Genomic DNA, 15,081 nt, shown 5'->3' with positions numbered 1-15,081 from the left:
CCCTTTTTTCTTTTCTTTTCTTTTCTTTTCTTTTCTTTTCTTTTCTTTTCTTTTCTTTTCTTTTCTTTTCTTTTCTTTCTCTTTATTGTGACTTCTGTGTTTTCTTGAACACACTTTGAGAAATAGCAGTCAATTTAGTAGCTATCCAAGAATCTCAGAGAAGGGAGTTGAGGCATGAATCATTGTGCCTTAGGGTTACCTCTAGAGACACATGGGAAACTATGCAGGGAACAGTTGCCCAACATTAGTTCTCTTATTTTTGTTGATCATGGTGATCTCAGTTAATGGTGTTTGACTGAATATCCATTGTTCCTCGACTCTTTACAAGTTCAAAAACCCAGGGTTAGTTCCAGTCATTATCTGGGAAAGACAACACTTTGTAATCTCCAAGGGTGATGGGAATCTTGGCGACCCTCAAAAATGTACAGGATGTTTTCAGCCTGAGTTCTGATGAATAATAGCTGCAGTGTGGGCAGCACCCTACCATCAGGGATGGAAGTGACCTTGTGCAAAACTCCAGAGGGATGTCATGTTCCTCAGCTGTTGCTGTAAACTGTTATATACTGGGCAACTGAAATAAGCAACTTTGTCCTCACAAGTTCTGGGGTAGAATCTTAAATCAGTGGTGTGTTCTGAAATCACACTACATGCCAGCAGTCTGTAGGGGAGACTCCTTGGCTTACTTCTGATAATATCAGGTGACACTTGTTGGACTGTGGCTACACAACTCTAGTGTATGACACTGTGGTTCCCTATCCTCTATCACTCTTGTCTAATCTCCCCTAATTACATCTTAGAGAGACAGAGATGATGCCATTGGGGTCTATCCTTACCATCAAGTGTGACTCCTCCAGTGGAGATCTATAACTTAGTGAATGATAATTGTCACATCCTTTGCCACATATGGAGGCACTGGCAGATTCCAGGGACAAGAACCTGATATTTAAGGAATCATCATTAGGCTTAGAACAGAAGGCATATTTGGGGGATATAGCTCAGGGGTAGAACATTTGACTGCAGAGGGTGTATTTGTAGAGAACGAAATACACTAGAGTTAGAAAAAGAGGCTAAATATATTTTCTACTGAGCTCGAGTCACAAAACTTTGATTTCGTAGCAAGGAACTCATCAAAATACAGATTGTGTTTTAGAAAGATACATGCATGTTGATTCACAGTCAGAAGGAAGATTAGAAACAAATACCAGAGGCAAGGGAACTTTAAAGGTTCTTATTCAAATTTGTGAGTAAGGTACTTTAATTTGGTTAAATTATTCAGCAATCTACTTTAAATGCTAAGTAGATATCTTATGTATTTGTGATGGTCAGAATAATCATTCTACATGTTGTGGAAGGCAAGCTATTCCTGAAGGAATTAATATCTATCTATCTATCTATCTATCTATCTATCTATCTATCTATCTATCCATCTTCTACTATTTGGATTTCTGAGACAGGGTTTTTCTGTATAACAGCCCTGGCTGTCCTGGAACTTACTTTGTAGACCAGGATATCCTGGAACTCACATAGATCTGCCTGCCTCTGCCTCCTGAGTGCTGGGATTAAAGGCATTTTCTACCAGGCCCAACAGGAATGAGCATCTTGAGTAGCATTGCTAAGTCCTTTCATAGTAATGAAACTTGGCTCAAGTAAGTGTTAGAAGAAAGAGAATGAACTCAGCAGTTTCCAAGTATACGCATGCATAGCTTTCTCTAGAGTGATCATGTCCACTGGGCCTGTGAACTTATAACTTCTCTTTAACTGAAGGTTTGGGGCTGTGACCAACAGCTTTTCTAATGTTCCCTTCCTCCTGCTACAGCATCTAACAGCAGCTGTTTTACTGTTTCTTTGATCCGAGTTTTTAAACTTCTATGCATGAGAATTTAGCTAAGCCATAACTATCAGCAATTAAAATTCTTGTTATCGAATCCACACTTTTCTGAAAGTCGTACTTTAAGCTTCTACTACCCTCTTGATTTGCCATCGTTCTTGCATAGGAACAACAGCAAACTCAGGATGTTTTGATTCCAGTTTTGAAGGGAAAACATGCACAAGAGTAAAATGTTCAGAGACAGTTTTCCTACTTTTACATATTATTTCCTCCAAACTTTCTTTTACTGAAGTAGAAACAGATCAAATTTAGTGTGAACTCTGTCTGTGGTAGGGTGGCAGTCGTCCGGTGACTGGTGGGTTGGCCACCTCCTCCTTACTCATTTGATGGCCATTTCAACATGCAGACTTGGACAAACCTCAGAAGGCTGTTTGAGTTTGGCCTCCAGCACATATGAAAGAAACACAGGCCTTTGAAATCTCTTGCTTATCTTTCTCCTTCTAGTTGCCTCCGACTCTTGCAGCTTCTTCTTCAAATGAAAGATCACGCCAGTGAAAACATCTTCCCTTTTTAGTTCTTACAGATCTGCCCAAACTTACATGCAAAAAAGGATTTGAAGTTCTCAGATATAATTGACAGCTGAGGGCACAGTGGAATCCTGATGAAATCCTTGACTGCAGGGGGCTCTTAAAGAGACTTCAGAAATCAGAATTTATAAAAAGGCTGGAGATAATTTATTAGAAATCAAAAGCTACGGAAAAGTCACATTTAGTTTAAAGTAATGTCAGTGAGTCAATTGTGGGTTCTGAAAAAGTTTCTGTTTGTTTTCTTTGAAAACAATTACAGAAGTGTCCAAATAAAAGTGCCGGTGCTCCCTCTCTGACCAACTGCCTGGGACACACACTGCTCAACCTCTCAGGCTATGATGTGGAAGAGTACTTGCTGGTGTCATCTGCAAAACCAAGGTGTGTACACAACTGTTGCTGGATCCTTCCTATTTTCTCTGAATTACAGTTCTCCTTCCATAGGCACTGAGATTAGTTCTAGTACCCAGAGGCTAGCCAAATTCTCAGGATCTTGACTCCGTTATGCAAAATGGTGGTATGGTAATTGTACAGAATCCCATTCTGTAGTCATCTTTAGATGACGTAGGGTAACAGACAGAGTACAAATGCTATGCGAACAGCTATTGTGCACTGTTTCATGGATAATGATAATGATGATAATTATATATGTTGAGTGCAAACACAGTTATTTTCTGAATATTTTCTACGCGTAGTTGGTTGAACAACCACAGATGTATGGAGCCCATGGACTGTGAGAGTCAACCATACTTCGGGGAAAAAAAAAAGTCCATTGCTTCAAATGTTAATGTGTAGTAAAGCCCAAAAGTCTGATGTGCACATTGGTGTTCATATGAATTCCAAAGTCATGCTGTAGGCCTTAATCAGATTCCTCGCTGATGGTTTTCAGGCTGTAAAGCATTGGGGGGAATCATATCAATTGAGATCTCATCAGTGGCAGGGGCAGAGGCAGGGGAGCCAGGGGCAGTTTTGCTGCTTCAGGGAGCAGAGCAGAAGAGCTAATGGCGTAATGAAATAATGGTCTCTTGTTAAAATTTCCTCTGCTGTGTAGTACCTAGTAATGAAACCTGGGAACAAATCATGTCTTACAATTCCTTGTGGCTTTTGGAAAATTTTTGTGTTGAATTTTTGGAAACTGAAAGAAGTGAATGCCTATATAGTAGATAGGTGTACATACTTCATATTGCTTGCAACATCAGCAGGACTTACTATTCTGTCAAATTTACCAAGTCCCTGAAACACAGTGCATGGCTTCATAGATGCAGACATCCTATTCACTGTCCATGTTGCTAGGATACTATACTCTTTGCATCTGCTTTCTCTCCTTCTTTGCCAGGCCAGTATGTAACCATTGCCCTCAACACTGACCTTCTTTGCCCTCTGTTTTCCCTGCATCTGTAATACTTCTTTCCCTCCTAGCATCCTTAAATATATCCTACAATCTCTACTTCTGCTTCCTAACCTTGATGGGATAAAAGTTGTATTCTCAGAACTGGGAATAGTACCTGACATATCAGAGGAACCCAGTCTAAGCCCATCGAATGGATGAATGAATTCAGTTGAGCTAGATGGTAATGCAGCCCTATTCCTTAACATTTGCAGTAAGGATGTTATGGTGCAGGACTGTTCTTCAATTCCTTTCCATTCAAAGATTGAGAAGCCTATATTAATGTATACCTTTATTTCTGATGTCAGTTATATTGGAAAGCTTAATAAGTATAAGATACCATACAGCCCATGGAGATAAAGCTACATAATTTTCACCCAGGAAAAACTCATTAGCTGCATGAAAGGCAAACCAGCAAGTTAATGATTACAAAACTCAGCATGGTAATTGATAAAACTGATGGAAGGTATTGGGAGAATTCAAAGAGAAGTATCTTACCCACTGTAGTTCTGCAATGCCTTCTAAAGCAAGGCAAGCCTTGAGAGTGGTGAAGGGAAAGAGCAGAGCAGGGGGGTCAAACTAGGCAGACACAAGATTAAACTGGAGCAACTCATCCTGAATAGTGGATGTGAATTAAAACAGAGTGCTGAGAGTCAGGGCCATGTCCTTCCACAATGCTTGTTTTCTAACAAGCAGTTCTAATAAGTACAGCTTCTAGCATGGTGATCTGTGCCCATTCCTTCTTCATGAGCTATATCCTCTCTCTGGGTGCCAGACAGAGGCCATGTCACCACCAGCAGCAATTATCTCAATTGGTGAGATCATCAGATGTGCTCAGCAGCCTACTGTCTTGAGGTAACTGCAACTGCTATGTTTTGGCTCTGAGTCACCCTTTGAGTGGAAGTCCCGATAATCTGATTTGGACAAATATCATGTTTACTCCTAACAGGCTTGGAGGTTGGTCTTTTGGAGTACAAATACCCAATAAAGCTGAAGATGTGAAGGCAAACACATCAAAACCAAGGACTATGGCGAAGGTAATAGAATTCCCTTTCTTCATGTTTCAGAAAGTATTTAAGGCAAACAGAAGCCCAAACAAATACTTTGGTGAACATGGGCTTGCCAAAGGCATATCAAATACCAGTGTTTGTTACTGAAAATTGAGAATGATTGTGCTATGAAGATTCTCCTAAGAGAAGAAAAGAGTTGATTAATTTAGATGGTATAGAAGTATAACTAACAGGTTACTACTTTTTGTTGAGATAGGATTTCATCTAGTAGACTAAGGTAAAAGGAGGGCTGATATACATTTAAGGATGCCTGTGTTTCATGAGTGGAACCACTATCACTGTTCATGGTTGCCAAAGAATTCTCCTAATTGTGGAGCTGAACTCATCTTTAAAAATATTGTATGCATGCCAACCCAACAAAAGGCAAAGAGCAAGAAATCAGGATGAATCTTAGAGGCTCTGGGGTTTTGTGTCCTAACAAGTGTACCCTAGGAGTTAGGCATAGTCCCATTAAAATTACAGGGAGAAGGCAGGAGGTTCCTCATTGGAAGGAAGTGATAAAATTCCATAGTGGGAATACATTAGTGCTAAATAATCCTCCTGCCACACAAGGAAGAAGTCAACATAAGCTTAAAATGGACAAAAATGGATCAAAGCTTTTAGTTGCTGTGATTAGGGAAGGAGCAAGGCGTGTAAAAGGGGAAATTGGAAACAATAAATTAGGGGAGAAAGCTAAATCCAGCCTGAAGGAGTGAGTGGGGAGATGGCCAAATCATTTCTTTCTTTCCTGTGTAGGTTTCCCATCTGGTCATAAACTCACCACAGAACTGCTGTAACCTTTGTGTGCCCAGGAGTCACACTCCTCACCAGTTTGCAGGGGTGTTCGTGCCTCTCTTGAAATGGAGAGGCTAATCCACATAAGCAACTGTCTGTGTGTGGGGTGGCTACTTGGGTGATAAAGCGCCCCACAGGCACTTCACAAAAATCCGTGGAGAAAGTCTCAACAGTTGTACTTTACAGTCTAATCCCTGAAGAAAATCCCAAGTCATAGTACGAACGGCGCAGAAACCTCTCCTTCAGCTGAGAGCTCTTCAAATACCTTTTCTTTTAAAAATCAATCTGTGTCTAGATTTAGAGCTCTATATGAGAATCACAGCATCCAGAACTTGAAGGGAGATAATTTAAATGGATTTACTAGCTTATATTGAAAGGTATTATGCGGATGCAGTTAAAATATGACTAATTTGTAGAAAGGCCCTGTTGAGGTTTGTAACGATGCCTTGACTTTTCTATCCAAGTCTAGACACTCCTTGTTGCTATTAGATGTCGGTGCCTTTGCTATCAGATGCCTGGAGCATCTTGCCCAGGGGTCGGATAGAAGTAGCTTATATGTTGTTCTGATTCATGTTTTTGTTGGTCCATATGGGTCTTCTGCACTGATGGTCATTTCTGGAGGTGTTTTGCTGCCTGACATGCTCTTTACAGGTAGATTGAATGAGTTCTATCAACCCTTTGCAGAGTGTACTTCTTCCTGGAATGCCAAGCAATCTCATATTGTGAGAGGAAGAAGGGCTCTGTTATCAGAGCCCAGAGGTGGCTGCTGTCCTGTCAAGTGATTTCATTCTCTTTCACAGCAGCCTTTCCCTTTAGCTTTCTGGCTGTGTTTAAGATATAAAGGATGATTTTCACTGTTCTTTTGAAGGAAAAGTAAAAATTTGGATACGAAGATGCTTTAGTACATGTTTCAGGGAGTATGGAATGCCTCCCAGGGACCTTTCTGTGACAGCCTCATTTACACTTTAAGTGTGTATTTTATTTAAACCAAATTCACTTTCTAGCATATGCATTTCAAAAAAAGACCAAACCATGGCCCACATCTGTATGTATGTGTGAGCATGTAAATGCACATGCCTCTGTGTGTCTACACTTTTACAGAGGTGAGTGCATGCAGGCTGACTTTCTATTCTTTCTGTTCTAAGTTCCCTTTCTTAGGAATCATTACCTGTAATTCCTGAGAGCAAGAATCAGAGGTAACAGAATGTGTTCTTACTTCCTTTACTAAATTGCCTCACTTTCTGACTTTTGGGCCAACAGGGAAAGCGATTGCATAGAGCATAATGTTGTTTTAGAAAAGAAATCTTTGAAGGAAAAGAAGGAAACACTTCATTTTAATGCTGCAAAATCCTTAGTGAAAACTTTAAGATCATCTTAAAAATTACTTGATTTAAAAAATTAATAAAGGCCCTTTCAAATGAAGATCACTCAATAAAAAAAAAAATTGAAAGAGGAGCCCAAGAACATTTTAAATTCTATTTTTAGAAGCTCATTCACTCAATTCTTTATTACAAAAATAAAATATAAGTATTTAAAGTAGCTACAAGTCATCAGTAGCCTTCTCAGTACAGAAGCATTTAGTCTGTGAATGCAGGGCTGGACAGATGTGGGCTGAGCTTAGTGGTACCATCTGGTACTCTGGCTGTGAAGGTACTTCTAAGCTGGGCCTTGACTCTGGCTCCTGGGAGTGATCCCTAGTCCATCAGTTGCAATGGTCTGCAACTCTGTTCTCAGACAACCATCTGTCATCCTCCTTCAGAGCTCCATGTGAAGAGGACATGTAAAAATGGTCACTGAGCATGTCTCAACTGGTCTGCAGAAAGCTGGGCTGTACACCCTCTTGCAGTGGGCATTCAGTTCAATTTGGTGTTGACTGCCTGGTGCAGCTCACTGTGCAACATCTAGGCTGTTTGTTGATGTAATTAAGGACCACAAGCTGCTGTGCCTGTGGCTCTTGTTGAGACAAGCACTTAGAGAATTCTTAAACTTAATTACTGGGATCTGGGGCATGTCAGAGTGCCAGGGAGCAATATACACCTAGAAGTGCGAGGTCTTTCTGTTCCTTTGAGAGGGCCACTTAGCTGGACTCTTGCTCTGTAATGTGAAATTCTATCTCTCAGCATCTTGCCTAGAAACCCCCAACCCAGGTCTGCTGGGCAGTTTCTGTACTTTGTCTTCAGAGATAGCATAGGTGACACTTTTGACAAATGTACACCACTCTGTAATAAGGACATGCATTTATCAATGGTCCACAGAGACTATCTTGCCACTTTTCCAAGCACTTCTGCACCTTTCCCCTCCTATTTCCAAATCCCTACAAGCTTCTCTTGTCACCAAGGTGCTAATCTTAAAGTGGTGCCCTCTCTTTTCAGTTTCTATAAGAGTCCTACCTTCTGTCAGTGTTAATTGCTATGTCTGTTATCTGATCCCACATAAATACTTGATCCCAAAGTTTCCAAACCTCAATGGCCTGAACAAAGGCTATTTATTCAGCTCAGTGTCAACAAAGTTCTGCTGCTGTCATCTTCACTGGGCTCACCATGGGCAGGGATGAACATGTTCATAACTGACTGGCTGTTGGTTTCTGATAGGAGGAAGATGGATGATTTAATTTAGAATATTTAAAGAAGGAAAATATCCTTCATATTCGTGGAACAACTTGAAATAAAAATAAGTTGTTTATTACTTGCTGGCCTTGGGAAATCATTGCATGCCCCAAAGCCACATACTCAGAGGAATGGAACAGGAGAGGTTATAGAGATAGACAAACATATATATTGATCAGTGTCTTTATTATTTCAATAATATGGATATATTATGAATATATATGGATATGGATATAATAATATAATATATTATGGATATAATCCAAATAGGTTTTCTACAGGGAGTTTTAATGTGTAAATTTAAAGGAGGCTGGCATAGGCTGTAGGGGGATCATGTTATAATTGACTGGCCACTGTGGTGCATTTGTACATCTATGTCTGGTGTGAGAGTCAGGAGGGTAAGCTGAGAAGACTGCCTCTGCACAACTCCTTCTATAAGGAAGTGACCATTAATCAGAATTAATGTAAAGCAGGTATTTAGATCAGCCACTGAGGAACTAAATGGAAATAAAGAATTAGTAACAGGTTCCTTTTTCTGGAAAGAAACAAAACCTGACTGACATCCAAAAGGAATGATCAGGCCACATGAAATGCTAAGAATGCACTGCAGTGGGTGTATGCAATGGGTCTGAGCTCATCTCTACTGTGTTTTCTCTTCCAGTAGGTCAGCTTAGCCAGGTCCTCTGGGTGACATCAGAGCTCAGGAAGGATGCTGTGTACATCTCTGTTCTTTTCAAATTTCATCTATTGTCTCATTTTGTGGCTCAAAGCAAGTGCTCAAGCACAGAGTCTCATGGCAAAGGACCAAGAAATTGGGCTGTTGAGAATTGGGGACCCTTTGTGTGTTCTAGAATGGAAACCTCAGAGCCCAGGCAGATGAGGCATAGGGAATAGCAGAGGCTGCTAACTCTCCAGCTCTTTCATCCCCCTACCTCTCACTTGCTGTTATCAGTGTTCTAAGATATTGTAAATCTAAAATATAGGTCTATTAAAAATGGGCAAAATCAAAATAAAATTTGAAAAGTTCTGATCTAGGGTGAAGACTACATTATTTTCCCCTCCCCTTCCTTTTTTTCTTCTCATTTGTTAAATTCTTAATGAAACTATGTCATGATGAAGGAGATTGTAGACTGACTTTAACAGGACCCTAAGTTTCCTGGAAATATAAAATGACTATTGCCTGTGTGCACAACTATGTGTGTGTGTGTGTGTGTGTGTGTGTGTGTGTGTGTGTGTGTGTGACAATACAGAACTGTGAGGGGAATGCCTACTAAGTTAAAGAGTTAGACATACTTCTGAGATATAATCCAAACTCCTTCAGCTCAGTGCTTACTCCATCCCAGATCTCAGGTCTCAATCTGCTTTGCAAGATCATAGCTCTAAAAAGCCCTACATCTTGGAGTAGACTTTCCGTATACTGTACTACTGTACTTAGGCAGAGTTCCAACACTCACAGAATGAATATCATGCCCTCTGTGTTTAGTCGTTTTTAAGATGGCCTCCTTTTCCTTGCAGTTTAAAAGATAACTTTATGAAGTAAATAAGCAGTTGGAAACACGACTTAGTTGTGTGAAAGATGGAGTAGCTGTCTCCTGAAGTAAAAGACTTGGGAAACATTGATTTGTCCAGAAGGTTTTTGTTTTATTTGATATGCATACCACTTTATTGCTTTTGTTCCCACAGACTCCTATTCAGGTTCCTGTGAAATACAATTGGTCACAGAAAGATGGAGGACAAGTGGCTTGAGGGGGGCTTTCTCTTAGAATATTCTTGTGTGCAAACTTGAGGAGGCTTCTCCAAGCACTATCATTGTGTGGAATAGTTTTTATTCATCAGTGTAGATTATCTATTGAGAAACAGCATTGCTAGAGCTGTGTGTTCCACCACAGTTGAATTACGACTCAAATGTACTAGGTGACTCCTTGAATTTCTTGAAAATACAAGCTTTAGAACCTTACTATACATATTACAGTTTTTATTAAAAATCTTGATATTTTGAAGAATGGGAAGCAGTGGTTCGATTAGCATTTTTTATGATAATTAGCATCTGGCCCTTACTATATTGTCTCTCTTTTCCCCTTCACCTTGTTCATTTCAAGAGGGAGATAGGTTTATTCTCCATGCTCAACAAATGTTCAATTCAATTTATTTTGAGAAATAATGTTCCACGTGCAGTTACTAAATTGAAAGTAATCATTTTTTTCTGATCATCTTCCACGCCTTTAATTTGCAGGTCAAATTTCATTAGCTTACCAACTGAGAAAAAAAAATATATAATGGGCTTCAGTCCCAAATCCTGTGAGACTGTAATTATAAAGCTACATTCGCATTTGTTCTGGGGAAAATTAATCTATTTTTAGTTGTAAATTATATGCTTGAGATAAATATAAAATTAGCAGACTGGAATTGGCTGTCACTGTCAGCCATGAGGGAACATTGCTCTGAGTTGTGCGTTCAGGTGCTGTGGAAACTTATTGGCACATGAATTTTGGCCCAAGAACAGACATACGAACCATTTTCATGAGATCCATCATCTTTTTCTGTTTCAGGTGTGGTACAACCAGAAGGGTTTCCATTCTCTTCCCTCCTACCTAAATCATCTCAACAACCTGATCTTATGGCAGAACTTACCTGCCGACACTGCAGACTGGAGACAATATGGTAATGTTATTGTTTTATATGTGGAAATGGACTACTTTTAGTATAACAGTATTTTTTAAAGTAGAAGTTTTACTTTTATTTTTCACATTAAAATTTTTACTTTTAATTAATTGTTAACTAATAATAAACGATATGAGGAATGGTGAATAGTTTCCTATCAGATACTGCATGCATAAAAATGCATCAAGTTCTGGACTGTTTCTGCCTCTCACATGAAATATTCAAAGTTCTTCAATCTATGACCTTGTCTGTGAAACAAAAGGTGTTCTGAGAGTTTATTTCAAAAATTGTTCTACAGTTTAATACCATATAGAAGCAAAAGTAAATTAAAATTTTAAGGACAACTGTATGGAACACCGTAGTAGAGAATAAAGATTTCCCTAATGTGTGATCATCAGGAAGTGAAGATTGTAATTTGATTTATGTTGGCCTCTCCTCTCATCAATCACCTGTGTCAACCATGGACTGATTGATTACCTACATTTCTCAGCTTGGTAAATGGCTCAGGTTCATTTCTAGAATCCAGAGTTGTTGGCTTAGAGGACCCTACCATCTTTAGTTGTGCAGATAAGCCATAAGTTATCAAGTTAATTCAGTACCATTATGAAAACAACAACAACAACACAACAGTAGCAGCAGCAGGAGCAGTCTACAAGCCTTAGCAGCAACAGGCCACAGCTGTCACGGTTTGTTTAGCATGTGCTTGCTGAATTCTCAGTCCTCATGGAGGACAGTGATGAGCAGTTACTCCAAGGTGCTTCCCTTTGCTTGCTTTTAATATCTGCCTCCTCATTTCCTACGAGTTTTCTTTTCTTTTATATGTATATGTGCTTCATTTACATATATGTCTATGTGTCAAGTCCTTGCCTTGTCTCCCAGAAGGACAAAAGAAGGCACTGGATCCCCCCTAGATGGTACTAGAGTTGCAAATGGTTGTGATCCACGGTGTCAGTACTGGAACTCAAACCCAGGTCCTCTGCAAGAGTAACAAATACTCTAAACCACTGAGCCATCTCTAGCTCCTCTACCTTTTTACCTGTACTGGATTTTTGTGGTTTTCTTGTATATACATACGGCGAATACTCTATCTCTGTCTATATCTCCAACCTGCTAAAAACTTTTAAAATAAGATGAATTAATTTTGTCACTCTGATGATATCTAATAATAGTGGATAATATCAGATATTAAAATGGATATGGCTTACAGAAGTACAAAAGAGTTATACAATCATTTACAGTAGGGACAGAAGGATGACTTTAATTAAGGGTCTAAACTATATCAGAAACTCCATTAAGATTTAACATCCATGGTTTCTTTATAATTTTCATGTCAGAGTTTGTAAGATAATGTCTTATAGGCGCATCCATTGAGTCTTGGTTCCACAACTCCACATTTTGATTGATTGTGGTTTTCTATAGTGGTCTCCATCTGTCTTAGTCAGGGTTTCTATTCCTGTACAAACATAACCAAGAAGCAAGTTGGGGAGGAAAGTGTTTATTCAGCTTACACTTCCACATTGCTGTTTATCACCAAAGGAAGTCAGGACTGGAACTCAAGCAGGTCAGGAAGCAGGAGCTGATGCAGAGGCCATGGAAGGATGTTACTTACTGGCTTGCTTGCTTCTCCTGGCTTGGTCAGTTTGCTTTCTTATAGAACCCAAGACTACCAGCCTAGGGATGGCACCATTCACAATGGCCTTTCCCTTCTTGATCACTAATTGAGAAAATGTCTTACAGCTGGATCTCATGGAGGCAGTTCCTCAACTGAAGCTCCGTTCTCTGTGATAACTCCAGTGTGTGTCAAGTAGACACAAAAAAACAGTCAGTACAGCATCTGTGGCAGCGAGTTTCCTTGATGAGAAAGTTGGTAAAGTCTCACTAACATGATTGCCCAAATGTTATCTGAACAAGGAAGACACCACTGAATATGTCAAAATATCCCTCAATACTGGGAAAAGCCTGTGAGTCCTCAACCCTTCACAAACTATAGGCAAGTGAGGAAAGCCTTGACCTGGAGATGTAGCCTTCTCCAGGGAAGAACACACCAATTGGTTGTCCATTGCCAAATAGCCAGTGCTGCAGACATACAAACAAGCAGTCTTATATGATGTGAACTGATTACATCTAGGAATATATATATATAAATAGTTAATGAGAAGAGAGACCATGAGTTTGAGGGAGAGCATTAGTGCTGTATGGGAGAATTTAGAGAGAAGAAGGGTAAGAGAGAATGCTATGATTAAAATATAATTTCAAAACTAAAACATAAATAAAAGATAGGCACTATTTGTCCACTTTATTGGTTTGGTTAGAAAACTGATGTTCCTTATAATTACCTACAAGGCAGACGGTGAACTAGTTTGGTTCTAGGGCATGGTAGCCTCTTGTTCTCACTAAAAGCCATCTTCAGTTTTCCCTCATGTCCCACTGAAAGGGCCTTTCTTCAGACAATCTCCATCAAGGAGTATCACAGCGTTCTTTGAGTGATGAGCAATAGTGTGAGGTCAACTGGACATTCTAGAAGTCAGGACGACAGGGCAAATTCTGATGTGCTTCAGATTTCAAGGAGTCCAGTTTGACCTCATCATGAAGTTGAGTGTGGAGAGTTACTCTTCTCTCTGAAAGAATTATTTTTCCTTTGTTGCCAAATTCTACTTGACCTTGACTGATGCTGCCAGGAGGAAAGACTTTTTAGTCAGCCAGTCGACTATCCTGCCCAATGTTGAGGATAAGAGTAGTGTTGTAAAAGGAATAGGAGAGAAAGAACGAGAGGAAGGTACTTCTCACAATGTAAAGGCATTTAGGCAAGATCAATGTGAAGACAGAGAAAAGAACACACTAAAGTTCAAACAAATGAGAGAAGGTTTGGGGCACTGGGGATGGAGACAGGAAAGTATTTAAGAGCTAAAATAGAAACTTGGGCTTCTGAGGTTGAATGACTAAAGTCAGAACTGACAGCCCTCTGAGAAATGTTAGGAGAAAAATGTACCTCAGAGAAGGCCCAGGAGCTCTGCACAGGACTGATGTGGAGTGAGCAGGGAGACATGTGCAGTAGGGTTAGAACACTGGAAAGGAGAGACCAGAACAGCCCTGCAACGTTAGTCCTGACCTTACTTTAAAAGTGAGTGGTAAAGGTAGCCAGATGAGCAACCTCAGCTTTCATATTCAGTCAGTGAACAGGTCAGGGCATCAGACTGCTATGTGTTCTCAGTAGCTAGTGTCCTGAAAGGACGCTAACTGTTGTCCCCACTTCCAGTTCACTCCTTTCCTGTTTATGTTAGATATTCTCTCCTGTGACATCCATAGTATTTTTCTATTTTTCTATATGAAAATAGAAATTTCATTTTCACCAAGAGTTTCACTGCTACTTCTTCTAGAGCCTTAGCTTCCATATGCCCTCTACAGTTTGCAGTTTTCTGCCCCTGGTGTCTGCCAGCCTATATTTCCCCCCTCCATACCCCTGCCCCGTGACTTTAACAGGCCACACCCACAGTTTTCTGGCTTCTTCTGGTCTGACATTTGAGCATCTTTTGTTATCAGAACATCATGCACACAACACATATACTAACATCACATGGAGCCTCTCCTTTTCCCTTGGGAGTGATTGAGGGAGCAGAGTGACCACCACTGCCTGAGGTTCACTGGCAACACATATGGGCAAATGGTTTAGGCTCTGGGAACTTCTTTTCCATTGCAGCACCTGCAGTGATCAACTGTTTTAGACCAAAGAAAGTAGTCTCAGTCATCAGCAATATGTCAGAGTGAAAAAAAACTCCAGGCCATGGCTCCCCCAGCAATATATTACAGAAAAACTAGAAATGGACTAAAACACCTTCCTGGGAAGTATGGAAATCAAAGATCAACAGAAATCAAACACCCAATTAAGAAAAAGTAAAGGATTGCATGCAATTTTTGTTTGGTTTTGTCCCAACAACTCTTGATGTATCATGCTATGGTTTTGAAGAGCTAGTAGCTCAGTCCAAAGAATGTTGTTGTGAACTGGAGACATCAGTGCACCGAGGATTCTGAGCAGTCAGTTCTACACTGTGGGACGCTCGTGTAATCGTCTCGCCAGCAAGAACGCACACGCGGACACACATCAGGATCCTTCCGTAGGAACACGTTTATTCCCAAAAAACAAAATGGTGGAAGAAGACGCCAGGCCTGGGAA

At 40.1% G+C, this 15,081-nt stretch overlaps 1 protein-coding gene across 1 annotated transcript in view; it reads left to right on the top strand.

Annotated features, from left to right (window-relative positions):
• The window catches only part of Abca13 (ATP binding cassette subfamily A member 13), a 438,342-nt gene that overhangs the window by 295,119 nt on the left and 128,142 nt on the right, over positions 1-15,081 (top strand). Inside the window, exons 46-48 of the mRNA XM_028777793.1 lie at positions 2,675-2,793; positions 4,749-4,836; positions 10,799-10,910. Of these exons, the coding sequence (XP_028633626.1) occupies positions 2,675-2,793; positions 4,749-4,836; positions 10,799-10,910 (319 nt within the window). The remainder of the gene's footprint in view (positions 1-2,674; positions 2,794-4,748; positions 4,837-10,798; positions 10,911-15,081) is intronic.

Source organism: Grammomys surdaster, unplaced genomic scaffold, assembly GCF_004785775.1.
Source record: "Grammomys surdaster isolate TR1022 unplaced genomic scaffold, NIH_TR_1.0 67, whole genome shotgun sequence".
NCBI classification, from domain to species: Eukaryota; Metazoa; Chordata; class Mammalia; order Rodentia; family Muridae; genus Grammomys; species Grammomys surdaster.
This window is presented reverse-complemented; position numbering and strand designations above follow the sequence as displayed.